The following is a 25730-nucleotide window of genomic DNA, read 5'->3' on the forward strand; positions in this document are numbered from 1 at the left end:
GGCCGTGGAAAGAAAGTGAACTGATAAATTTATCTAGCTGTGGTTAAGGTTCTTTGAAGACCATCCTGCTGTGAACGTATCTAGTCTTTGTAAAGAAAAAAACAAAACAAATGTACTTAGTAAAATGTCAGGCCTTTCCCATTTCACTCATTACCTGTCTCTGGCCCAGAGAGGGCAAACCTGGTGATGTCACTATAGGAACCCAAATGCCAAAGCAATTTCTTCAGACAGCTCATGGGTCACTGTCCACCTTCAAGACTTTAATTAATCTGGGTTGTGTCTAGTGTTAAAAGCTTGATAAATGTCCTGATCTCTTGCTCGGTGCAATTGAGTGCTTCAAACCAAGATTTCCATGCTTAGACTGTGAAGAGGCACTGGCAACATGCTGAAGATGACTGTGAAATAAGTGGGTGGCTGTCAGTGGCCATGGCAGTGGAGGTGCATTTGCAGAGTGAGTGACATGCGTGAACCTACTTGAGAGTTGAGGTTGGCCATTTTGGGAATACAGGCAGGATCTTCCTCCCCACCAGGATCTGTGACATTCATCCAGCTGGTAGTGCTGGTAGCGTTAAATGAAAAGTCTGTAAATGGACAAGGGACGTTGAACTTCTTGTAGATGACCTGTTCATAGCAGAGGAGAAAAGTGTCAGGCAGAAACGAAGGCTTTGGGACGCAGTTAATATATAAACAGGTAGAAAATATGTCACTGAGACCCCCAGAGAGAAAACCAGAGCGAGTGAGAGAGAGAGTAAAGAGTGGATTATAGCTCACGCAGCCAAAACTAGGTCAGAGAAACACAGAGAACACAGCCTGGAACAGCCGCATGCAGACATTAGTCCACAGCAATGAGTAGGGACAGTAGGGAATACTAAATAGGTGGTGGGAGGCTCCCAGCACATCTGACTATGCTGTCACCCAACAGACAATAATAAAGATGTGACGTGTCATTTACATGTGTACGTTGCTAAAATCAGAGGACTTACAGCAATGAGGAAGAACACCATGCAGCTCAGTGAAAAGCCACTGGTGTATCCCAGATATCCTGTAACACAAATGATTCATTAGCCTTTCATGTCGTCATGAAATATAAGAAACATCTAAGGTATCACTAATAACTAATCACATGTGAGGTAAAGCAGCACAACACACAGCATAAACTGACTTAATATGCTCAGAGCTCATTAGTGGAGTCAGACTGCTGCACCGACTGGCTCTGTTGTTCCAGTCGGTGACTCGACAGGACACGGACTTCTTACAAGAGGTCAGAAAATATGCACCCTCTTGTCATTTCCAACCTAGACATCCTTTTTCTTCCTTTCCTTTATTTTATTTTGTGCTGCTTTATCATGCACGACATCCGACTGTCTTTCTGAAATGCAATGTGTGCCACAAGAGTTGTAGTTTAGAAAATGAATGAACTCTTCTCTTTATTGTACCTGCAAACTTCTACAAAGAAGAGGAATACGGGATGTGACAAAGAAGGAGGTGTGTCATTGTTTGGAGTTCTCTTTCACGTTTTACTTTTTAAATGTTGAAGCTGTTTCGTAGCGTTTCTTTCAGATTTTGCTTCTTTTTTCCCCACTGAACCTGGATCCTATCTGCTATTTGCTAACCTGCTTCATTTAGCCTATGGATGTAGCTTTAGTTATTTAACTTATCTTTACCTTCTCATATCAAAGATCTGTAGTTTTGGGACCTTGGTTCTAGTGTCTTACATTTGAGTTTTGTCCTCTTTGCTAAAAAAGGGAAAAAAAACAAAAAAAACATCTCACTTGGCCCTGAAATACCTTCTTGCTGCCAGTAAAACTATTAATAAAGCATGGGCATCATCCAGAGAGAGAATTCACTGTCCTAAAATCAAAACAAAAACATGTATAAAAGGGCCTTAAAATATTTGATTAAAAAAATACTATAAGATATGAGATCAGTTAATCAAACGAGTTAGAGGAAATTCTTATTTAGGCAATATGCTTGGTTCAGTGTTTAAGCATTGACAGTGGACATAAATCTACTCAAAGCATCGTTGATTGCTAAGTATTTTAAATCTTAGGAGCCAAATTTTTTGTAATATCTAAGGTTGGTTTGACTAAGACAGTTTAGACCAGAGTGTAGGTTTAGGCCAGACTAGACCATTTCACAAAAACATATACTGAATCATTTTAAGTCAAACAAACTTGGCTTAAATGAGTTAGTCTATGTTACCCCTGGGTTATAATAACACTAAAACGCAATGTTAGCATTCTATCAATCAGGGATTCTTCTTCATCACAGCTTTGCTGCCAGCAGCTTCTCTAAAGCAGCATAATTAAAGCCAGCTAGCACTAAGCTCTAGGCTTTAAGCTTTTCCTGGGGTCCTCCTTCTGTTTGAAACATTTTCTGAGGGAAAACAGCTGAGCTAACAGGATGCCGAGAGAAGAACTGCATTCATATTTCTAATATACTGCCTTGCTTGACCTTGTATGAGCCACAGTTTAGCATGAGCAGCAAAAAATAAGCTCCTACTTAATCCAGTTCCAAAAAAAAGTCATGACATTTCACACTCACCTAGCTGTTTCATGAGAGCTAGTGGTAATATTATTGCAATAGATACGATGATCACAAGGTAGTTTCCATTCAGGTACCATTCACTGCAGAGAGGCAGAAACACAAGACAGAAACAGCTAAATGTCAAAACGATGCATAAGAAAAAAAATGTGTGAACACCTTACACAGTACGCTAAAAAAAAAGGATTATTCTTTATCGCCACAAATATGCCAAGCAGTTTAATTCACATCTGAAAAGAAAGGAGCATACACAAAATCCAGCTGGCTTGAAGTCAAACATTTAGAGGTGAAAATATAAGCCTCTTTGCTGCCCGTAGCACACGACACAAAAAGCTGTGGCTGTAACAAGGAAGCAGAGGTCACGTTCCTCGATATTTTTATGAGAGGGTTTTTAGGGGCTCTTGCATGGCATGACATGACAGGACATAAAAAGTTTAACTTTAATGTCTCTAATTAAATGGATTTCCAGACCTGTCAGCTGTTATTATTCTGCAAATTAAGATAAGAGTCACATTTAACAAAGACTACACTCAGTAACATTAATCCCAAAGTTCTTTTGAATAACATGGACACTGACACAAACATGGATGTTGTCATAAAGGAGGTTCTTCTATATTAGTATATTATGAGTTTAGATAATATACTGTATACACTTTTTTTGTATTTAATCTGACTATCATTGCATATCATATCAGTGTTATATGGAACACAGGGAACGACTACATATTGTGCAAAGCAGGAAAAACAGAATCTTGGCTACAAAGAAGAGATTTATATGTGGAGTTGAGCAAAACATACAAAAAACAGACTCCTCTGACAAAACGGGCCACACGTTACAGTCACATGAAGAGCAACGTCTAGGAAGAAACCTGTGAGTTATTTTTAGCAGGACACAGTATGGGGTGATTCATTTCCAGCCTTCTGTCAGGTGAGAGATGCAACATCTGTTGAAGGATACACACCCACGGTCACGTATCTTAGAAAAGAACAGGCTCATCTATCCCTCGTCTATCCTCATCTTACCCTGCCCTACAGCCATCTGGCCTGTGGGACACAATCTCTCACTGAAACACACACATGCACACACACACACACACAATTCCTTAAAAAAGACAGATGTAGAATCGCAATTTACCTCCATAAGAACATATAGATACAGCCCTCTGGACACTGAGGCACCAGCAACCTGATCATAAGCTGAGCGATCAAACATGTAATCAAACACGCTGACACAGTCTCCAGTGTTCATTAATTGTGTATGTCAGATAGCAACATAAGACACCCAAACACAAAAGGACACGGACACGTTTACATATGCAGAGGGTGGTCAAAATATATGCAACCCCGTGCACACGAGACAAAGGAAATGATCTATGTTAAAGTTAATATTTTAAATGTTTGTTGAGGTTGTGTGCAGCACAAGCAGGATTTAACAAAACCATTTGACAGAGAACACCAAAATTTATATTTAAATTAAATCCACAGTTTAGTATATGGTTGTGTTTGTTAGGAGATGTGATGCTCCCCTATTATTTTCGCCGCCCCCTCTACAGTCCAGCAACATAAACGCGCACCCACTGACAGGATGAAATGCCACTGGGACAATCTAGCCTGTCATTTCAAATAAACAGTGATTGTTGACCGTGACCCACAGCACCGAGACTGCTACACAGAGAAAACAGAGCTGAGACCAGAAAACAACGTGGACGCTGCGTCACAGTACATTACTTCTACTGGGACTGCATATAGTGTGACACATCAATCTAAACTTTTACGAGCAAATGTAGCAGTGAGCCTTCTTTCCCCACTCTAAAGGTAAAAGCCAACAATGTGCATGCACTATTTTTGTGGCAAGCTTTATAATTTGGAGGAAACAGTCCCTCCACTTTAAAGTTTTCCATAAGCCTCTTTGTCTGAAGGCTGAGTAACTTGCAACTGTAACCTGTACACTCTCATTTCTCCCCCCTTCTTCAACCCCTTCTCTCAAAAACAAAAAGGTAGGTGAGGAGAAGCTCTAATTGGGGTAAAGGCTGACAGGGCAGGATCACACTTGAAATCCCATCTAAGAAAGGGAGTGTTGTTTGTCCCTGAGACCACCTGCACTAACCAGTGATATCCCATGGTTTACATTTTCAGCTGTGGAGTCTAGCGGTGTTTTGATGTCAGTGCTCTCGTTGGTCGCGGTGCTCTCCTCCTCCGTGGTGACCCTGACAGCTGTTCTCACGCCAGCTGCTCAGCGCATCCAGAGCAGCACCAGGCCCGACAACTGCCGCAGCTTGGCAGGACTCCTCTGTAGATGCTGAAATCTTTGCTGACGCAGAATGACTGCATGAGGTCCCATTGAGAAGAGTACACTACGTTTTGTAGTGTGAGGAGGTTTGTGGATGTCAGCAAATGTCATACTGACCCAGATTTAAGTGCATTATCATACTTTTGCAAAACATTGAAATGTAGCATTTATAATTTGAGCAACAAGACCAAAATATAGTTTTTACATTTTACAAGAACAGATTTTTGACATACAGTACTGTGGAAAAGTGCTGAGCAACCCCTAACTTTTTTATATTTTGCTGGGAAAATTCAGGAACAGCTCTTCATTCTTCTTGGAAGACATTCAAAGCTCTTCTTTGGATGTTAGTTGCATTTTGTTTGATTCTCTATCAAGATGATCTCACACTGCTTCAATAATGTCAAGGTGTAGGGGAGGCCTATCAGTGATGGATTGTGTTCCACTGTGTTTTTACACCCGCATATGCTTTTATTGCAGTGGCAGTGTGTTTGGGATCAGCCAGTCAGCCGCTTTCCAGATGGTGTTGCATGGTGGATCAAAATCTGACTTCCACATTCCATCAATTTCATGAAATCCCCAATACAACTGGCTGAAATGCAGCCCCAAACCATGACACAGCCGCCACCATGTTTTACAGATGGCTGAAGACAGTCACTGTTACACTACTCTCCTTCCCCTCTACATACTGACAATAAATTCAACAAAAATGTCAAAATGTCAGATACTCTCCATCTGCTGTTTGCTAATAGTTTATAATCAGCCACTTCTTTTGTCCTGCACTTGACAATTTTCCTTAATTTTTTTAAGGACATGCTGCACATCATGTCGAGATGTAGCTCTCTGTGAATCATCTTGTTGATGCAAAAATACTATTTTATGCCTTCCTCTGTTATCTCTCGTATTGTTGTAGATTTGGATAAAGAAATGGGTGGAAATGACATGTTTTTGTAAAAGCATGCTAGTAAAAAGGGCCAAAAGATACAATTTAAAATAGTTTCTTTGCAAAGTTTTCTGTTATGTGTAGATGCATAACTCAGTGAGGGCCTTTTTCACTGTTGAATGAGTCAAAGAACAGTGTTAGATGGTTTAATATGAGCACCAAATAAGCAACATTCATCTGAAGATGGTCAATGAGCAAAAATGCAGCCAGTGTCTAAAGAAAAATATTGAATGACCTTCAGAAAGCCTGTAGAACTATCGCTCAAGAACACCTTAAAAACTGCAATGAAAACTTTTGAAGAGTACTATATAGAGTAGTATTTGCATTCTGCGCCTTCTGTTCTCCCTGGATCTGATATCAAACGTTGCAAAAGTGTGCAAACAAATATTTGTACTATTTTATATTTTGTGTGCATTAGCAACTCACCCTGCAGGTTTGTCCACTTTTAGAAAAGCCTGGATGACCAAAGGCATCTCATATTTGACTATGTAAAGGTAACTGGACATGGCTGTGGACAAGACATATAAGCACATATGTTAGTACAAACATATTGCAGCAGATAATAATATCAATAATAATATAAATATCCCTGAAAATAAAATAATAGAAAAGACAGTGTGGCAGTGTGGGGAAGATGACAGTGTGTGTGACCTCACCCCCAATGTTCTGCAGCGTGATGGCGATACCTGCCGCCATCTTCCCCGGGGTGCCAAACGCCCTGTATCCAAGCTGCTCATATGCACGTATGCCTGAGGGATAAAGGCCGCGAGATAAAAGAACATTATTTATGGATTAAATCCAGGTCATAGAGTAGAGAGGATTCACACACTGTAATCATTCAATACTGCAATCAATTTATGTATGCTAATGAGAAAATCCACATCGTTTAGCTCCACACGTACCTACAATGCCAGACGACTTCAGCAGTAAATGGATGGAATATGATGAAAGCACTGCTACCACTGTTAGCAGTAACCTGAAACAAAAGGACAACATCAGATGAACATTACTGCCACTTCTCCCACCAACTTTCACGACTAATCAACAACCCTAAAAAAAAAAAGTGGTTTTATATGTAACACTTTTACACCGCACATTATGCCAGAGGTTATTTATACAGCTGCACAATAAGCTTTCATTATCTATAGTTGCGTAGGAAAACTGGTGTCCCCGTGGCTTCGATTTATACCAGATTGTTACTCCAGCTGAACCAAGGAGGTTACCCTGTGTGCCCCTCTGGCCTCATAACTAACGGCTCACACACCAGATGGGCTGTTTAAAAAAACATTTTCAGTCCTAAGATTGACAGACAATAAGAACGAGCAAAATCCTTTGTAAACAGTAATCACCCTTCTCTTTATTCCACAGTGGGAAATAACCTACTTCAGCCACAACATGTCATTCTCTCCATTTTCAAGAACTGAGTTATTTCCTTAGAGGATCTTTTGTTTTGCAATTTTTCTTCTTCTCTTTTCTCTTTTCTATTCGATAATTCGATTCATATAATTGGACACAGGAACAGGCTAATTGTATTCGCCTTCAAAAACAGATTTCACTGTTGTGCTCATTAAAAATATATTTTATTTTGAGTTTCTGTTTTTTTCAAGCCACCATTGTTCAAACAGAGACCGCTCCAGATGCCTGACCATCTGCAGTGGTCTCTGTTTAGAAATCAGAGCTGATATTAGCAAAGATTTGAAAAATAAATGTTCTTAGTGTATAAATATACATGCACAGAGTAACCACAAAGACATGGTCTACTTGTGTTGTATTTATAGATGGATATGTGTATTTATATAGATGACTTGTCAGTACTTTAATGTAATATTCTAACATTTTACTGGGATTTTTTAAAAAGAGAAGTTTAGAGAAATATCACAATTCTAAGAATTTCGTTTACGTTTCACATGTGATATACTGACTTTCCCAGACCCCGTCCACTTCATTTCAACTATTTTTCTCCTTTCTCTTTTGCTGTTACTGTTGGCAACATTATTAATGTTCTTTCTCACACGCCCTCCTCTCTCCATTTCCCTCGCTTTAGAAAGGCCAGGCAGCCGGTCTTTCACCTCTCCTTCAACTCTTGGCCACTTTACAGTTTTTTTTTGTTTGTTTGGGGTTTTTTTTCCAACTATGTGAAAGAATGCTGGGCTGACTTGAGGGCAAGGATTTAGTCAGTCAAGTGGCAGTGGGAGGACAGATCTGCTGACAGTCAGACAGACTGACACACTTGGGTCACTGTAGTTCTGTTCTCAGCTTTCCACCCCACTGCATTCCTGCCCAGACCAGTGACACTGACCCACTTAAGCACCCACAAGCAAAAATCGGGGTGGTATAAAACATCTGGAGATATAACTAAACCTTAAATCACCTTACATCTGGTCAGCATTCACCATAAATATTTACAGATAGTAGACAAATACAAGGTATACACTCACTGGACACTTCATTAGGTACACCTATTCAACTGCACTCTAACACAAATTTTTAATCTCACAATCACACTGTAGCAACTTAATGCATTTAGGCATACAGAAAATGGTAAAGACGACCACGGGTGTGGAACGTGACTTTGAACTGTATTTCATGAAGTATTCAGTGAGCGTAAACATCTAAACATCATGCATGCATATTATTCAGCCATCCCTACAGTTTGCCAACTAAAATACATGTAACTATTGAGTTACACACAGTCAATAACGACTTACAGTATGTGGGTTGTTGCCCTGCAGGCCTACATATTATGCAATTTAGCTTATAGTAGTTCATTCATTTATATTATTATGTTGTTGTCTTTTTTCCACTTATTTGAGCAAACACTAGTATTGTGTTCAGAATGACACAGTTCACTGTATGATAGTGTGACAAAAAAAAACGGGTTTAGCGGTTCGCTGACTCCACCGTCCTGCATGTCAAAGAATCCTTGGGTGAAAGCTGTAGGATAAGGAAAACAGCACTTGTGTACATGAAGCTCATAGTGATAAAGTGTTTTGAGTGCTCAAATTGAGTAACAAAAGCACTATATAAGTACCAGTGCATTTAATAAAAGATTATATGGGACTTCTGAAGCAATCGACAGCCTGAAGCCCTATCTAGAGCACAGAAACATTTCCAGCATTTCTTGCCAAATGGTGTCTCTGATCCTGACTTTGTTTCTCAGTTGCTGCTCTATTGTTTGGTACAAGATCATACAGATATGGACAAAAAGACAAAAAGGAAGAGGCTTTCATCTATAACAGGATGGATAAATAGACACTACTTGTTTCATTTGGTCACGTACTATAAACTCACACATGCTTATTTGCTATGAGTTAGTTTCAGCTGTTGGTTACTGTCAAGCAAAATTCTATTGCATTCACACAACAAAGTTCAAAATAAGGAGCTTTCTATACGCACACATAATTGCCTTGGAAATAACATCACAAATACAAAAGGTTTGGATGCTGTAAAAATGCACCTATCCACTTGAAAACAGTTCAAAGGCAACATATTAATGGTATGTCGACTATTTTTAAAAGTGATTTCTTCCTTAAAACACATGCTCATTGGTTATGGACTACTTTGTCATATTCTTCATTTTCTATTGTAGCAACAGTTTTTTATAGGGTTACTGATTTGGATTGCAAGCTTTCAGCACAGATGCATGGTGTTGCTATATGTGCAGTATAACTACATTTTGTGTGCATTGCAGCTTGGCAATGTCTTGCTGAAATAAGCGAGGCCTCAGATTTCAATTTTTAAATGAAACAATGTTAAATGATCACTGGTTGGCTGTACGGCACAAACTAATGAAACAGTTTGGATCAAGACAGATTTACATTTAGAAACAAGGATGTAGTATCCTTGAATGGCATTTAAAGATCGATCATCAAGCTACAAGCACACCAAAGACACAGCGCTACTATACATTTTATTACTTGACGTTTCACTTTAACTGAAGGACAGTTCAATAAACTGTGGCTGTCAGAAATCTCTAAGAAATTGAGTGCTATGCGTCTTAGAACAGTGCCCTTTAATCATTCAAAGAAAGATGTGTAGGTTCAGCACCAGCCACCTTACAGTCTCTCACCATCACTCAGGGATGACAAGAAGACAAGAAGATGAGTGAAAGTGCTGATTCCACCCATGGGATTATCCTCTAGAAACACAAACCTCATTATTTTTCAGAACTGTGCAATAAAACAGATTAATCTTCAAACTATAAGCTTTGTGAACATGCACATTAAGACCCCACAAATCACGCAAAGCTTTGACAGCTCATCAGTCCAGTATAGAATCAACACGTTAGCTTTAATATTGTTGTTTTAGAAAAGAAATAGGAGCTATATTGCACCCCAGATTATTACTATGTCTTACTATAAATCACGTCATTATGAAACTGATGCTAAGATAGGATACATGGTTACATTAGACCTGTCTATAAAGGAATGGGATTCAGATAGGGCGGTGTCATGTCTTTTTTTTTTATAATTGTTCACCTTCATCCAACTCACGTTAGTTCTGCTTCCGCTCTTTGTCCTATGTCCCGACAGTCTACGGCCACACCCGTGTATCACACCCTCAGTATATATACTCCCCTGCGTCCCCCCGTTCCTTTGAGAGACGGTCTTGTGGTTTCCCTTCAACATTTTCTACTCTGTTCTCCTTGAGTTCTTTTGTTTGGAGTTGAGATTTTGCTCGAGTATTTTTGCTAGCGTCTTTGTGTTTCCAGTGAGCTTTATAGATGAATGATGTTTTTGTTGTTTTTGGATTTTTGCCTTGGTGCATTTGTTTGCTTGTCTGAACCTGTATGACCCTCTCTTTGCATTAAAGATTGGGACTTTGGGCTTTAACATGTGATTGTTGCAGCTACCATGACAGAAAGATATAAAAATATGCTGGGTGATGCCAGGAGATGACACAACAACAAAATCGAAAGCAATTTAGTATTTAGTTTGCAAGATTTTAAGGATCATTCTGATCGTCTGTGAAGGTTCTCAGTCATTCAGATCATCGTGGTCTAAGGAGCTTGGAAAGAAAAGCGTCTGGACTCTGAGACGTTTCACCTCTCATCCGAGAAGCTTCTTCAGTTCTAGGATCAAATGGTGGAGAGTGCCAGATTTAAGCCCTATGGGAGTGTCCCCCCCAGGAGGGACAATGGACCCCCTAATGATCCTCTACCTAATCACACAAGACAAAGTATGAAGACAGGTGTAAGTCACAATCAGCCAAAGTTTTGGGTGAGCCCATTGTGAAACCTAACCCCACCCTATCATGTGATTTCCTGAGGTCAGATGCCCCATGATCATTCTGATCACCTTCTCTTCTCACCGTCTTTTCAACAAATACCATAACCAACAATAAATAAATAAATGGCCCAATCAAGCATAGAGAGCATGGGAACTCTGTCAATGAAAGGTCAAAAGACCTCCAGTGCATGTAATTGGACAGAAAATAACAACTGCAGTGGACTGTGACGTCATTAATCTGACAGACTGCACTGCTATTATAAATGTTAAGCTGTTCTCACACACAGCACCCACATGCACTGTCTGAAGGTAGAATAACAACCGCACAGAAAAAAAGTGGTAATTTTTTGCATCTGTTACTGCAAATGTACTTGTTTACAGCACATGTAAATGAGTTCCAGTACGATCTGTCTGAGTCATTATTTATCAAACAAATGTGACCGGTGTTGCCAGTTTCTGTGTCATAATGAAGTTCTGCTGCTGGGTTAATACAAAACAATTATATTTTTCAATTAGGTGCTATTTATGAGTGATGCCGATCTCGACCTGGAATGACCTTAGAGGGAGGGAATGAATCAGGCGTGTCAGTGATGTAGTGCGGTTAACGTGCAATCAAGGAAGTAACATGTTCCTCACATCGGACGTTTATGAACAACTTACAAAAACAGGACGACGCCCGCGTTGGCCATGGCATACGCAAGTCCTAGGATTCCACTACCCATGATTGCATTGCCCAAGTTGAAGACAGACATCCCGAATGAGGTTTTTCCTTCAAACTGCAACCGACAAGAGACAGAGGGCCAGAGTAAGCGTGTTATAACTTCAAGCACTTGCAGGCTTTGCCTATAATTCTAATAAAGCCGTTTGAACTTACATCTGTAAAGCGTGTAGTCTTCTTCTCCTCCACGCCTGATAAGAACTCCTGGCTCTCTGGTAGATTGGTGTCTGCATTTTCAGTCCTGTTAGGACTAACAATCACAAAAACTGTCAGAGGAGGACAAAGGAGCCGCACTAAGAGCAAAAACACTCAAATTAACAGCCTTACTGTGTTTCTGCCTTAATTTTCACAAAGAGAAAACAGGTGAGACAGATGCCACACACTTACTGTGAAACATTTTTTGCTCCTTTATTGCATCATACGTACCTAGCATTCTGGGCACTATTGGCTACAGTTTCCCTACAAGCAGCGTAGGGAGCGGTCATCCATCACCCAACGAGAGCACAAAGTGGAAAAACAACACCCAGAGTCATAATTTAATAAGAGCAATAACACTACAGTGAAAGGATTGTCTATAAATGATCGCCTGTGTCCTGGAGAGAGACGCTTTAATTATCCCATCTATTACATGGGCACAGGATACAACAAGTATTGCTAGACAGCCAGTGACATGATAATTAGGCACTGAGCTCACTCCATTATCCAGCACAAATTCCGGTACAGTAACTGAGAAGGCGATATGAGAATATTTTACTTAAAGGCACTTCAAAAGACATGTAATATGCTTGCATTATTTGCTGTTACATGGGTTGTGCCTTCAGTTATGAGAGTCACTCTAATGACTAGGCCACAGCTAAGCCACAGGCAGCAGGTTAGAATAATCGGTCTAACTGGAAAGAACAAACTTATCTACTGCACTGTATCTGTCTTCAATGTGTTGTGAGTATAGTGATTGAAATACAAAATTCCACCCATATACAGTATTTTGTCTTTGGACTGCCACAGGTAAAGACTTCAAGTCAGAGCAGCCACTGAAGAAATCAACTTACTTCATTTAAGGTAAAGAATCCAGTTTGGCATTTTCCTTGACCTCTGGCATTATCTTGCTATGAGAATTTGTTCTGTTTTATTAGAGGCACTTTTGAGACCCAAGACTGAATAATTTTTTTTAAAACCTTTAAATTGTTTTAGTGATTTATTGAAACAACACCAACCTTTGACTACTAAAAAGTAAGTAATATATCATATTTATGGACCTGTATTTTCCAAAGGCAACATGAGCAAAATAAAAGAAATCCAAATTTACTCCAAACATTGTTTTACCTTTTATTTTTAAATGACTACTTCAGTGATAGTAGCTTCCAGATTACCTCAAACACTGATATTATTTAGAATTTGCTTGTTAAATGTAAAAACACATGACATTTTACCTTTGCAAAAAAAAAGAAAAGTGCATATCAACAACATAATTAAGTGGAAAAAACTGGTTAAGCATTGTTGTATATCGTTGTGCATTACTGACACAAGTATACACTGTAATAATCTATAGTATACTCACTTTTCACCGTCCTCTGCAAGTGGTGTTTTGGCTGATGCTGAGATTTCCTCCCCAGGCTCGTGGCCTTTCCCATTAGGAATGGCACTCGCCTCAGCTGGAGTGTTCTCCACAGTCTCTGCTGGTTTATCCTCACTCATATCTGCTACAGTAGCTAATAATTTGTCCCTTGAAATTATGTGACCTTTTTTACTTCTTGCGAGAAAGTGAAGCTCTTATTTTCCTCGGTGGATCTGTAAGAGAAAAAAATAGGAGTTTAAGATGACCATTTTGCAATGAAACATCATCCATATTATGGCAGTTCTCTGGCATGTAATAACAACAAGACAATGAAAAGAATCACAGAATCACTGAGGTCATTCAAAGGTGTCTGTATCTTCAAACACCACACTCATGATTTTATCCACTGCTAAGAAGAGGATGGCAAAGACAACTCAGACGATTCAGAAAAATAATGCGAAAAATTTCAGTGAATTCAATTAAAATTTTCTTTTTTTTAAATGAACTTTTTATTAAACCACACACTGGAAATGGAAGTAAATCAAGATCAACATGACTGTAAAACTAGCCAACATTTCCTCCTGTAATCAAAAGCAAAAATAAGCTCCCACTAAAATAGATGTTTTGGCAAGTGCCATGAATAATTAACACATCAGCTGACAGGTCTACACTGAGCATACACATCTTTGAGTTAGCTGTGACACACTGGGCTTTGCATCAGGACTCTATTTCCTGGGTATCCTGTAGTGTTTTGTTGTCTTAGCTGACCAGCTGACATGAGAGGCCCAGAAAAGCCCCAGTGACATGTATCTCCTGGTCGCTGTTGTCTAAAGCCCCCTATCTGGCTTGCCCTGAATGTTCTCCTTTGGTCTGCTGCATAAACAGCGGTGGAAGCTATGACACTGGGGGGCCACAAAGGAGGAACACACAAATGTTTAAATCCCCAGCACTGGGATAAAAAGAGCAGAACCAGCCAAGACCAGCTACAAACCAGTTCTACCCGTCTTTGTGCCTTCATTTTTCTGCTTGTCACTTTTCTCTTGGTTTCCCCTTTTATTGAAGAGGGTTCAGCATTGCCACAATGCTCAGGGTTTTCTGTACTACCATTCCTGGCAACCACTCAGCTCTCCTTCTTCTCTCAGGCTTCTTCCGTTTCACAGCCCGCTCTTTTAAATGTACCAGCTCTTTTTTTCACAAATGTTTCACCGCATCAAATACAGTGTGCGTTGAATAAACTCCTCACCTAGCAGTCCTCTGAACCTGTCCTACCAACCACATTGCTGTGAGCTCCACTGCACAGCCAGGCCTCTTGGTATCTCTGGCTAAAGCCAGGCAACGTGGTTGGGCAGCAAAGCACAGTGCACAATGGCACATGTTGTGTGGTTTCCTGGGAACGGCTTGGAGAACAGTGGCACTATTGTGCCAGGCATCATTATACTCCCGGGGCCCCCTTGGCTGTAGTTCGCCAGGCCACTCGAGAGGCTGAAAAGGTATTTTACTGGCCTCTAATTGAAAAGATGCCACCTTGAATTCAGTAAATGCCAATATCCTGTATCCATGCACAGTTGTAGCAGAGATGCTGACGGCAGCAATGGCAGAGGCAGGGCCACTCTCATGGGACAAATCACCGCACAGAACCACAGTGCCACTCAAACAGTCTACAAATCACGAAACAGTTCAGGGAAGCCATTCAAAGACAATACGCGATGGGCTGTCCAGCTACAAGGGTTTCTCCTAAATGACCTTGTGCAGCAGAGCTTGAAACAGTAGTCCTGATTGGCATGAGTTGTATCTTCGGCAATCATTATGTTCAGCAAAGGAAACACAAGACATTCTTGAAGGCAATTGAGTGAGAAGCAATAAACTGTCATGGACAGCATACGATGTGTATCCCTTACATGGTCATTAGTGAGCATGGATGTTGATAGGATTTGAAAATAGGATGTGAAAAAGCCTACCTAGCCTTTCAGTAGCAAGCGACTGCTTTATTATCTCTGAGTCTGAACATAGTACAGACATCAAGCAGTAAAAGAAAAATCCTTGCACATGACTCAGGTGGCCTATATCATTTTTTTCCATTACTAACATGCATGTATGCATGTATTGTTCTTAGTTTTATGACCACACAAGCGCAAATGACTATAGACAAGAAACGATGGAGTTGCAGCCCAACAGCTTGAAACCCAGTAGCCACAGAACCATTGTGATATTAAACAGTGGCAGGCTTGTGTCTACAAACTGGGATTTTCTGTAGTCTCTAGACACTATGTCATGCTAGCATGTAATATCTGTTTAGGCTGATTTCAGATCCAAGGGTTTGAAGAATTTTCAAGGTTGTTTATTTGGGGTTAAATGCCAAAGGTGGCAGCTAAAATACTACAGTACTAAAGTACTACAGTACTTAAGTAGAATTTTTGGATATCTGTCCATTACTTGAATATTTATTTTTGTTGCATGCTTAAATTTTACTCCCTACATTTTCACACAATTATCTGTACTTTGCACTACTTACATCTTTGTAACAGGCTCATTACTTTAGGTTTAACACGCTTGAGACTTATTGATTACTTTGTGCTACTGCCCAAGTTTCCACCTAAATTGGGGAAATAATACTATTAGTATGTCCATGATCGATGCTTATCACATATGACTGATGTAAATGATGTGGAAACAAAAGTTGCAAAACAACTGCACCATTTGCACCATATTATACTAGACTACAAGGAGTCACATCTTTTAAATGCCAGGTAACTTCAAATGCAACATTTCAAACAACTCAACAAACATCAGAAAACACTCAACATGTTTCTGTGCAGTTTGTCACACAAGGTGTCTGCTGCTGTTATTTTAGGCCACCTGTGGGCTGTGTGATGGTTTTATAGCTGACCTTGTGTTGTTCTTTCCATGCTGGCTGTGTTTACTTTTAGGCAACTGAGGGTGGAGCTGAACTGGTTAGAGATCGAACAAACCTGAGCAGGCTGGGCTCAGGAGGCTTTAAAGCATTTAAAGCTGTTTTCCATTCACAAACTCAGGTGATTTAAATGTACTGACTAATATATATGGCTGATACACGGCTTATCTGATTTACTTAATAAAAATCTTCAGCATCACTCAAAGACTGTCTGTGGTCTCCTTTGTTTGTCACACCCAGAACTGGGCTCTGGGTTCAAATCCTATACCACCATAGAAAACCAGGGATATCTTTACAAAACTTTAAATTAAGCAAAAAATTGTAGACAGAAATTTTTTTTATTTAACTAAACAACAGAAGGCCCATGTAGGAAGACTAGAATTTCCACATTGCTTTCCAAAAATCCTTAATCCTATGCAAGACTTAATGCCACATTGTGATGCTCTTGGTGGGAGTAAATGAGTCTTTCCACAGCAACTGCAGAGGCTATGTTGATTCAAGCCCTCATCTAAAGCATCACCTCCGTTTGCCAACACACAGTGAGTGTGTCTGCCTCCATTCGCTGGCTCTGACGTAAGCAATTTTGCAGCGAGACGTCATCCCAGGAGGAGGGAAGCAGAGCCAGACAGTTTCTGTTGATTGTTATTCCCGAGTGATACCTGAATCAAATAACACTGATTCACCCTAAAGTATCGCTGTGCTTGTGTGAATTTGTGTTTGCAGTCAATTTAGTGTATACTGTAATTAAATGTGTGGTTCTCTATGCGTCTTGGTGGGTGGTGGGGGTGTTTATGTAATGAGTAATCTCAAACTGTAATACTGCTGCTGCTGCCACTGCTTGATGACATTCTAACAGGCCCGGGGGCCATATGAGCCTTCTTAATTGAGTCCCCAGTGTAATTTTCGAGGCTCTTAATCTGTTGAAATGTGTCTGACATTCAATGACTGTTTTTTACACCCAGGTCCAGTAAAGCAGACCTAAGATGTTTTAAATACTATAAGAAAGCAGGATGTGAATTATCATATCTATTTTGCTCATATAAAAGCTGACAAAGTGACTGTGCTGTGCAAGTCTGAGTCAATCATCATTTCTTTGTATTTTGTTGGGAAAATGGGAAATAGTTACAGAGATTTGTTAAAAGATCTACAAGCACATATGGGGTTTGAGGCAAAACAGAGTTTGTAAAATTCTAACAAACTGTAAAGACAATATTTGGTAAGACCATCTTTGTTTTTCAACACATTCTGAACTCTCTTAGGAAAGCTTTCGTGGAATTACTTTCTTCAGAAACAGCTCTCCATGCTCCCTGAAGGACATTCAAAGCTTTCCTTTGGATGTTGGCAGCGTTTTGTTCTTTTCTCTGTCAATATGATCCCACTCTGCTTCAATAATGTTGAGGTCTGTGTTCTGGGGAGCCCAGTCTACGACTGATAGTGCTCCACTGTGTGTTTCTCTATGGTATGCTCATCCTGCATGCTGAAAATTGCCAATCAGACACTTTCCAGATGATGTTGTATGGTGGATCAAAATCTGATGAGAATTTTCTGAGTTTTATTCCTTGACACAATCTCAAACACCACTGGCTGAAATGCATCCCCAAACTATGACAAATTTTCCTATTTGCTGACTTTAATGTATCACTAAAAATGTTAAACAAAAGGAAAATTAAAGTGTGCTTGATTACTCATTAAATGCTCTTGACTATTTTGTAATATTTTGTGTCCAGGAAAAATGACAGGCAGCAAATATCTCATCCTGTTCTGTCCATGAATGTAAAAAGATTTCCTGGAGCTTAAGAGATTACACATGCCCATAACTTAACTGATGAGCTGCTAATAAGTCTATCAGCTAACAGTTTACTTTAAAACAATGAGTTCAGACTTGGCACCTCTGAAAGTCAGGATGATAAAAATGATCAGATTAGGGTCCATCTCTTTAAAGCAGGAAATGAGGATCAAACGGCTCAGGTCACTCCTGTATAAAAATAGCTGCTGACGAGGGAATAGCCTGACTGTAACCTCACATCATGTCACACATAAAGCTGTGTTTAAGTCCTCTGAATGTGCCACTGCACACAGCAGCTGCCTCAAATCAGCAGAAAATGCTTAACTAAAGCATCCAACAACCATCTGTTGGTGTTCTGGTGTTCACATAAAGGTAAAATTTACACAGATACACAACCACAAAGCATATGGAGCTTAATAATGGAAAAATCTCATGCTGTTATTGAATGAAGGAAACCCTCCAAACAGCTACAGGGAGAAAATAAAGCTATTTATGATAGAAAAGCATAAGAGGCCAGTGTAGAATTTACCTTGCACTAAACATGGCTTTTTAAAGTCCAATATCGATGGTCATACGAAATCCTCGGTAGTTCAAATATGAAAGCTACTCAGTCCTATTTACTAGTATTTCATTATTAATATCTAATGAGTTTTAAAAGACATCTGTTTTCTTCCACTTATCCAGTTCCATCCATCCCAGCTGCCAAAGGCTGATCCCCAATCTGTCGCAGACCTAATGCAGAAACAACCACTTGCACCCACAGGCAATTTAGGATTACCCATCAACCTAACATCATGTCTTTGGACAGAGAGAACATACAAAGCCCCCAGGCTGGAATTAAGCCCACTCCCTTCTTGCTGTGAGGCAAGAGTGGAAACCACTGCACTGGCCAGATACAAACAGAGAGAACATTTTCTGCTCTCCAAAGGTAGAGCACTAGCTCCCCTTTTCAGATGCTTTTCGCTTGTGTGGCAATGTCTGATAAACCTTAAAAGATCCCATAATAAAGCATTATGGACTATTTGTTGTACATTTTGATGCCCTAACTGATAAAAATTAAAATAAAGTAAAAACCTTTTTGTCAGTTTGACTGCTTCTGTAGTTTCTGCACTCTGCCTTTGTATGGCAGCAGAGTTTCTATAGTACTTCACTGTAAGCAGAGTAAGCATTGTCTTCGGCACATCGCAGATGAGTTGGCTGGCGTTTCTATGACTGGAGTAGTTTTTCTGCTATTCAATTAACGCTCAAAAAGAATTAAATATTCCCAACACAACATGCACAAGGGTTGAAAATCTTGTGTTAACTGTCTTCAGGCCTCTCATTACCACTTCCCCCATGAATACTGGCATCCTCTGCTTCTGTTTCCTTACAGGTTGTTTTCCTGACCTCTCTCTCTCTGCAGCAGGCCATGAAGCACTACTGTGATTAGCCAGCAGGGCGAATAGGATATTAACTTCTGACTGACAGATTTGTATGTGAGCTTCTGAGATGCTCCTCATATCCAGCGTTCCTATAAGCTGCTGTGAGACACACACGTCAGAGACTATAATACCACACCGGATGTGGTCCTAGATTAGCAGTGCACTTTAATATACACTGAGGTAGAAGGCATTATATCACAGCAAATGTTTCAGAGGGAATCTCTAATCATGATCATTGTGACTGTTTAAAGCAAAAATTTCTCCTTCAAACCACATTTGAAACAGAAGAGTGGATGATGAGTAGGAATGCACTAATTTAATAACACTCACTATTTTAACCAACTGTTACCGATGTTTGGCCGACATATGATGATGTGTGCTAATAAAGTCTGAAAGATGAACTTCTGTCAGTAAAATACTCTGCTTCACATCAAAACATTCCTCAGTAGTAGTAGTAGCATTAGTACGGAGAATCATGTACAATTTGTGAAAAATCTTAGGAAACATCTGTACAGAGTTTTTGAATTTAATAATACCGGTAACTATCCTGAGTATGTATTAGGCTATCTAAGCATGGTGACAGTTGCTCAGAGGTTGTCAGGTTTTATCTTAGTAAAGCTGGCTCTATTGCTCCATACGAGCTAGAATAACACTGGCTTTGGTCAGCAACTTTTAAAATCTTGGACCCACGCCTTGGCTTGATGTATGGGTCTCCCCTGTATTAAAGAAATAGACACTGATCAAGGTTGAGAGTGCCTGACTGAATGAACTGATAAACTACCACATTTTGAGACCTGAAATCAATCTGTATCATTTTACTTCGTCTGCTAAAAACTATTAGTCAGGCAAAGGAAAAGCACTAGCTACACCCTCCCACATAGCAAAATTGGTATGGCCCAGATCTGGTCCACACAATGTGCTTACACATGTTCCACATACCACAAGGAATGACGACCCTTTGGTGGCCCAGATCAGGTTTGCCAGAGGTGGCCCACACGTGGGCCAGCACAAGGCCAGTTGCAGACACACTGGTGGTCCTGTGCTGGCCCATGTGTGGACAACCTCTGGCAAACCTGATCTCGGCCACCAAAGGGCCGTCATTCTTTGCGGTATGTGGGCCATGTGTAAGTTGTGTGCAGCCACGGGCCAGTTGTAGACACACTGCTGGCCCTGTGCTGGCCCAGAACAGTTTCAGCTCTGGCCCCAGATGTCAGCTTAATGAGTACCTTAATCAAGCCATGTAATAACAACATGTGCCGCAACATAATAGTGCAAAAGTAACATGACAAAACTCTGTTCAGACAGAGAAACGACTGATTCTTATATAGCGCTTTTCTGCTCTCCCAGATTACTCAAAGCGCTCTACACAACATGCCACATTCACACAGACTTTCTCTACACTGAGTGCTTCCTAACTACATTCATACACATTCACACTCTTGACAAGCAGACTGGAGGAGCCAGGGATCGAACTACTAACCTTCTGATCAGTTGGTGACCTGCTCTACCTCCTGAGCTACAGTCACCCAGTGGTCAACAGCAGTATAACCTCACCAGGTTTTGGATAAAGTGTACACTCACAGACCTGTCAAGCCTGCATTTGAAACGTTGGCTACAATAGCAGTATAGCATTGCAACATGGCACTTGGGTCTTCTAACTAAAATAGGAAAATAGGAACATAAATAGTGCCATCATTGCCAGACCTGGCCCACATCTGCATTTCGTTGCCCTGTACCTGTGCATGTGCAATGACAATAAAGTTGAATTCTATTCTATTCTATCTGGTTGGCATACACCCTGCCATGAAACCAGTCAGTCAGAAGCGCCAGCTTGATGCCGGATCCGGGCCAGACCTGTTTTCTATAGGCCTGGGCCACATAAACCAAACCATAATCGGGCCAGATATGGCATGCCATCACATAAACAGTGTCATCTATGCCAGGCCTGGCCCAGATCTGGATGACATACCACTTACCATGCCAGAAGTCAGCCAGCAGTGCCGGCTTGACACCAGATCCGGGCCAGACCTCTCTGCTATGTGGGCTGCCTCTTTACCTTTTTCAACTGAGAAAACCTGTAATACATGACAGTGGTACAACAGGAACAATTAAAACTATTTCAAAATAACCAAACCTTCGGTTGAAACCTAAAATGGAAATCCTATTACACCATTTAGTACCTTGTGATACGCCAGCATGGGGGCATCAGTGTGGTGACTCAGTGGAAATGAAATTTATTTATAGACTCACCCAACACTTTCTGTCACTTTGCCTCAACTTTAACACTGAACACCCTAATACTGGAAGCGACAGTCAAACAACAACCACACAGAGAAGAGAGCACTGTGAGCTTCAGACCAATGCAAGCAGGACTCTAGATAAAGAAATAATGGCTACAGGGATGGGTTTAAGGCATACTGTATATAAAGATGTCATTTCCTGCCACTTCACAGAAATAAACCCATAATATTTACGCTCTTAGCTTGGTATTGCGGGTGTGCCACGAGTTGGGACTTGGTACCACTTCTCCAGCTTTCATCATAAATGCACATGACATCACCAGTGCAAGATGCAAGAATACTGAAGCACAAAATTGTACTCCATCAGAAAAGGGTGAAACAGATGATGAGGATTTGTTCAGACTGGTAGTAGCCATCCACAGGGCTAATAACTCCTCAGAATTTCAAGTAACTACTTGAGAAATAAATTCGCACTGCAAATACAAAGATCACTATAGTGCAGAAAGGAACTAAATCTCCTCAGCCCTACTTTGTTGATGCATTTCTATAATTACTGCTTATGTAATATTGAAAAGATTCCAGTTCCTAGTACAATGTTCCTGTAGTATCATATGCCTGTGCATTTCCTTTAAAAGGTGCAAAAAAAAAACCTATTTACATATTAAAGGTTATTGTACCTGTAATCTGCCAAATCTCTGATGAAGCAGATTTCCTTCTCTTCCTTCTCTTGTTTTCCCAGTCCTCTATCAAACACGTGCATTTGGCTCAGCAGATAATTATATTTTGGCTCAAGGCTGTGATGCATGTTTGACACTTAGTGGTTTGGTGCTTGGCATAATAAATTACTTTTGCTGACTTTTGTTGACTTAACATGGGTATTGTGTTTGGATACGAGATAGGTGCATCCAAATAGAAAGCACAAAAAGCTCATTCTCTAACATTACCACCTATGAGGACCATATTTCTCTTGAGGTGCTAAGCAGCTTTAAATACTTGACAGATTAATAAGCATCTGTAGTGTCTTCTGATCTGAATGTGATCCAATCCCTGTGGCTTTGTGGCTCACAAGATGCTATTACATCGTCTGTACAGAGCATAGGAGCACAAAAGTGAGATGGTTTGATAAAAAAAAACTGCAAATAAATGGTTAATAAGCACAATTTTTATAAAGAATACAATTGTTGTCCAACTTTATTGGGCTTATGCCCTAAGCGAATAAACTTTCATACGATGTGAGGATATAATCAAACTATTTATCAGATGGCAAGTGTATTTTGAGGACACCCAAAGATGCATGCTCAGTCATCCAGGTAAGTAAATCCCAAAAGGTTGATTCTGTTCATTTAGCTAGCACAATGTGAACTTACATGCAGCTTTGGTTGTTGTTTAGCCAGCGTGTTGTCAGTGCAGTACAGTGGCCCTGAGAGGCCAAACAGACTGTAACTTAAGAAAACACCAGCAATAAGAAAAATACTGCAAAAGCACACAAAACACAACGGAAATAGGAAAAACGGGGAAGTGTTTCTGGGGTTATTGTCTCCCCAGAAACACTTCCTTCTTCTTTCGGAAATCTGTTTTTTCCTATTTCCGTTTTTGTTGTTTCTATTTCTGTTTTCTTTTTTCCTATTTCCGTTGTGTTTTGTGTGCTTTTGCAGCGTTTTTCTGGTGTTTTCTTAAGTTACAGTCCATTTGGCCTCTCAGGGCCACCGTAGGGTACAGAGACGGGAGGGTCGCAAAGCTACTCTGCTGATAATAAGTAATTGCGACAATACTGGGAATAAATAAACATGCTTAATAAACATTTTATAAACAAAAGGTTCAGGATATCCTCAACAAGTCATCTTAGTATCGCTGTCATCAGACAGAAGTGACCTTCACGAATCATCGACTGGTATCAAACTCCTTTCACAAAGATTTACAGCTTCCTCCAGAGTAAAAAAATGTGGACACATTGACAGCTGAGGTAAACAGCAACCATCTTAGTTAGGATAAGACACTGGAAAACAAAATTCAGTTGACTGCAATCTGCAATCTACTGACACCTAGTGGTGGTATTTTACACACTGTAATTTTAAGCGAAACGGGTAGGGAACAAGTCACTTTTTTTGGTAAGTTATGAGAATGCGGTTTAAGAAAATTTATGTTTATCCATGAAAACATCAGGGTCTGTAGTTTAGACTTTATTTATTAATTAAAAACTGTTTTGGATTTTTTTGTACTTTGTAAAGAACACAAGGGATGTACAGAAGCGTTAAGACTACAGCCACGAGATATACTATGATTGATATGAAATGACTTCTCTTTGTCAACCACTTGCCTGATGATGGTTTAATGCAAATGTTGCAAATAGTGTGTCTGAGTCTGCTTGTGATACCAAGAATGTCTGTTCCTTTCTTATGTACCTGTTTATTAAATACATGTGCAAACTGGTTTGGTTGCCAACATAGGTTAAAAGACAAATATACAGTATATAAATGATAGAAAACCATACATACAACATATGACTTTTTGTCTCTTCACAAACTTTTGTTGCTCAGTATCTCAAACAGCAGATTGGCAAGGGACTAAGCAAAGAGGACAGCACGTACACAGCAGAGGACATCATCTATATAATGCCTTCCATGCAGACATCCCTCATCGCCACACTTTTCAATGCCAGCTCAGTCTTCTCTTTATCATTTGTCCCAAAACAAAGAACCATCCTCTCCTGGCATCTGCTACCCGTCTCTCTCCTGTTTCCTTCTCATCACATGGTGATGCAAGTGTGGGGGGAAAGAGTGCATTCATTCAGCTGGAAGTACAACTCACGCAGTGTGTGACCACCAGGGTGGATATTGTACTGCTGACCATGTCACATGCCACAGCACCATGAAAGTCCAAATCCCAAATGTCCAAATGATGGAGAACTCCAGGGCACAGTGGGCATACAATGTAATCAGATCAATGTAAGGCTTAAGAATTAAATCTCTTATAGAAATTCACAGAGCACAGTGGCCAGTGATGGAAAATGAGCAAAAATGCAGTTCTACGAGTAACATACTCAGAATTTAGGGGCTTCTAAGTTGGACAACTGGTAAGATTTTCCTCTGTGTGTCCTACTGAAATGTCCTTGCCAATTTAATAAAAACCCTGTGATCACCTAAAGTCCACTAACAGAACTCACTGGCAGTGGTTCTCAAACTTGATACTGGGAATTTGGGGGGGAAAAATCCCACAGAACAAAATTATTTCCATCTTTGTGTGGTCCTTTTTTTAAAAAAAACTAATGGTTGTTTTTTTACTCTTTTCTGAACAGCTTCCAAGTCAGAAATCAGGTATTCACCCAAAGGGCTCACAAACAAAAAATAATGAAAAAGAATCCACAATACAAACCAATCAATATATTATTATACACACAGCTGCACCTTTCCAAAACCAGACATGAATTTAAGCAAATATAAAATTTCAATTAAACTGGCAGTGTCTCGTATGAGGCATTGGTTTAGACTCTTCTCAATCCACTCTTAATTACTTAGTTTGGTATAATTATTTTTCCCTTCTTAGAGCTCATCTATTGGGCTGGCATTTATCCCAAGTGGTCTGACCTTATGCAAGCTGTAAATCATCTAAAATACCCTTCAGGACATGTGCAGGTAGTTTTCAATAAACCTGTCTGCACTTTGAAAATGCAGTAATGCCGTGACTGATGACACCTTAACCACAGGACCTCCTTGTCTATGAATGCAAGTCTACATACTATAATGAGAACTAATATTAACTATAGACAAATGGTATATCTGATGTACATTTGTAGTCAGTAAGGTGAGAAGTTCCAGTGTAAAGCATGTGCACTCAAAACACAACAAAGCTGTTATATCCCATCATTTTACCAAGAATAAACCCATGAAACTCACAAAATACAGAACTGATCATTAAAAGGCAAAATGAATATCTATTTGTGACTGTGGAGGGGAAAGGGTTAAGCAAATTCTTTAGTTTATCCCTTTCTTTAAGACCAAAATCAAATCTCTCAAGACCAGACAGTGGCTCAGGTCCTTTCATAGTTTAATACTATTGACAAAGTCACCGCAGGGTGCTGCTTTCTTCTCACGGTGAAC

At 40.0% G+C, this 25730-nt stretch overlaps 1 protein-coding gene across 2 annotated transcripts in view; it reads right to left on the reverse strand.

Annotated features, from left to right (window-relative positions):
• Positions 1-25730, reverse strand: part of LOC146709598 (sodium-coupled neutral amino acid transporter 3-like) — a 39837-nt gene that overhangs the window by 11815 nt on the left and 2292 nt on the right. Inside the window, exons 2-11 of one of the 2 annotated variants that reach the window (XM_085456639.1) lie at positions 13279-13508; positions 12147-12179; positions 11877-11970; positions 11663-11778; positions 6677-6750; positions 6431-6523; positions 6201-6282; positions 2545-2627; positions 984-1042; positions 475-621 (exon numbers count right to left, since the gene is read on the reverse strand). In XM_085456639.1, coding sequence (XP_085312765.1) covers positions 475-621; positions 984-1042; positions 2545-2627; positions 6201-6282; positions 6431-6523; positions 6677-6750; positions 11663-11778; positions 11877-11970; positions 12147-12179; positions 13279-13415 — 918 coding nt within the window. In that variant the 5' untranslated portion in view covers positions 13416-13508. The remainder of the gene's footprint in view (positions 1-474; positions 622-983; positions 1043-2544; positions 2628-6200; positions 6283-6430; positions 6524-6676; positions 6751-11662; positions 11779-11876; positions 11971-12146; positions 12180-13278; positions 13509-25730) is intronic. The other variant, XM_085456640.1, reaches the window with a different exon arrangement.

The sequence above is a fragment of the Copadichromis virginalis genome, linkage group LG5 (genome assembly GCF_057382275.1).
Source record: "Copadichromis virginalis isolate Kocher_CV1m ecotype Utaka linkage group LG5, C_Virginalis_male_GT1.1, whole genome shotgun sequence".
In the NCBI taxonomy this organism is placed as follows: Eukaryota; Metazoa; Chordata; class Actinopteri; order Cichliformes; family Cichlidae; genus Copadichromis; species Copadichromis virginalis.